General features: G+C 32.1%; 1 protein-coding gene across 1 annotated transcript; it reads left to right on the forward strand.

The window, feature by feature from the left end:
- The first annotated feature begins 213 nt into the window (after positions 1-213).
- Positions 214-1,605, forward strand: LOC149909093 (uncharacterized). The gene has a single exon (XM_090101521.1). It carries the CDS (start codon positions 214-216, stop codon positions 1,603-1,605), a length of 1,392 nt encoding a protein of 463 aa, XP_089957647.1.
- Positions 1,606-2,851: the final 1,246 nt, after the last annotated feature.

Genomic DNA, 2,851 nt, shown 5'->3' on the forward strand with positions numbered 1-2,851 from the left:
TGACAAGTTGAAACTTCCATATTTATTGTATAAATAATATACCTAAATGTTTTTGTAATTTGTGCATTCCTTATGTGAATTATTGAATTTTTATGACGGAGAATCACAATAGTTTAATAAGTATGAACTAAGCTTTAAAGACTTCAGCTACTACAATATCATTACCGTCATTACAATATGGGTGAATTAAAACTTTTTTTTTGTTTCAGTACTATGTCCAAACTATTAGGAAATAAGGAACTTAATAGAAGTAAGTTAGATAAAGGCAAGGATTCTGTAGGTGGATATATGAAAGAAAATAAGAAATTCAATATTATGGAGCCATCCTTACAAATAGATAGAAATCCATTTGATATACCCTGGCATAAGCGCGTGTTTACCAAATGCTCTAAAATGAAAAAAATGAAGCCCGAACCATTTATAATGGATGAACCTAAGTCTATATGTGATGTAGATAATGAATTTTATAAAATTATCGAAGGGCGTCCCATTAGATCATTTATAGATATAAAAGTATACATGAAGACTATAAGAGATATTCTTCTAACTCGAGCCAACATATGCTATCAAACATCAGACTTAATTATCCAAATGGATAATGCGACAACTGAAGAATTAGAAGAATACAATAAGGTTGCAAAACTATACGCTCACGTTAAAACTAGCTTCATATATTTCGCACAAGAAAGTTATGATACCGCTAAACAGTGCCAAAGACTAGCCCAGGAAAAAGCTAATTTAGTAGACATTGCTATAGAAAAACTGAATGATTACTGTTTTGTGGGCAATCGTTTAAGAAATGAAATCGAAAACTTAATTGCAATACTAAAAATGTTGTCTCAGTATGGTCAGTTTTTATACACCATAGCACCCGTTCCCTGGAAAGAATTGCATCACCGCAAATTTTTAAGGACCAGATCTGTATCGACGAAACTATTTGCAACTGATATGTCTACACCATCATTTGAACTTGACTATCAATTATTTATTCCGTTACTAAAAAATGACGAGCCTGAAATATATTTCAAAAAGCCAAAGGAAATTATTGACGTTTTTGATGAAATGAGTAAACAATGCCTTAATTACATGGAAATGGATGTCTTCACTTCAAATATACTACGTAAAGTGTGTAGTCGAAGAGAATATTTAAAAGCCATTGTTAAATATGAAACTGATGAAATGGAAGCGATTATAGAAATGAATAAAAAACAAATTCATTGGTTAGAGCTCAAAGCAGCAGAATACAAAGAAAAATTTTATCGTATTTTAATGAATGAGTTTCAGGATTTATTTGCATCATACAAAGTGACAAAACTATTTACGTGCTTACAATATGTTCATACACAGATATTTGCAACTCCAGAAGACCCAAAAGATAGTATTTCTACATTAGCTTATAACTTGGAAATTATTTATCTCAATCTTACTTCTAAACTGGATGATTTGGATCAAACAGTTGTCAAGGAAGCAAAGCGTGAGTTGTTCGCAGAAGACATAAAAATGATGAAACAAGCCCGGCTTGCTCAGAGAACTTTAAAGGAGTGTGATATTTTGACTAAGAATCTGTACACCAGTTTTGAACCATCAAGACGTAGGCGTAAATAAGTTACTAACTAGTATTTAAAATATTTAAGTATCACCCCTAAGAGAAGACTAATTACTTAATATTTCTTATGAATCTCTCAAGTTAAATATTCATATTTATTGTTATGCTGTTGTTTTGCCTAAGGCGGATTATTCTAGCAAATAATTACCATAAGTTAACTCTCACACAGACAATTCCGCGTTGCCTCGCAAGCATCTGCTTACATTTCACGCCCTCTGGGACAAAACATTTGCGTTCATGAATACCTTTCCATAATAGAAGCCAGAAACCAACACTATAAAAGCAACAATGTAAATTTTACCTTTATTTCATTTTAAGTAACGCGAATTTTTGTTTGTTATTTTTTTGTCCGCAGAAATTGAATTTGCATGTTCTGTCATATCTTTATTGATAACCGAGGAAGGTGTATTTTATTTAACGTTTAACGATTTATAACTAGATATTTTGTTGCAAATTGAATAATCTCGTTTTTGATTAAGCTTCGGAGCGGGGACAAAAAGTTCATATTGTGTCAATTTAACTTCTAATCACTTTTTAAATACGTTAGCAGCGAGACGCTCGTCCGATCAACGAATAAATTTGAATGTATTAACCAACTGATTCAGACTCCGCCCCGTTTGCTGACAACTCGAGGGGAACGTAATTGATTTTTTTTTATTTATTCCTTTCTTTGCACATCTTAGTTAAGTTGTAATTATGTCGCCATGTCAAATAAAACCACATTACTCTTGTGTTGTATAAATGAAATTCGCATTGGATATAAAGTAATAATATTATAACAAATAAAGGCTTTTTAATCCTCATTTTTGTGTGTAAGAATTAAATGAATTCCAACTTTTCACTGCTCATAGTAATCTAGACAATATATTAGGTTATATTGCCGAGCCAGCAATTATAAGTATGAAATATGAGTACTTTGCATCCCACACAGTTCAACGAATATGAAAAACTTGGAGCTATTAAGACAATGCAGACTATTCTATTTCTAATATGCGAGGCATTCAGTAGAGAGTAAAAATATTTAATACGCATTTAGGAGCCTGGTCTTTGATGATTCTCAGTTTATAGAAATCCAATTTATTATTTAAACAAAAGTACCGTGAAATGCCAGAGGTTTAATGCACGCATTCCTCTGTTATTAAACCGGCCCGCTAGATGGAACAAAGGAAGCAGTGGAGCGTCGATTGATAATTAATATTGTTTTATTATAAGCTTCGTATCTCGTAGGAACAACAGCGCTCGCAA

This window comes from Colias eurytheme, chromosome 4 (assembly GCF_061535395.1).
Source record: "Colias eurytheme isolate Ceu_HAF_F1 chromosome 4, ilColEury1 Martin Lab GWU primary, whole genome shotgun sequence".
Classification (NCBI taxonomy): Eukaryota; Metazoa; Arthropoda; class Insecta; order Lepidoptera; family Pieridae; genus Colias; species Colias eurytheme.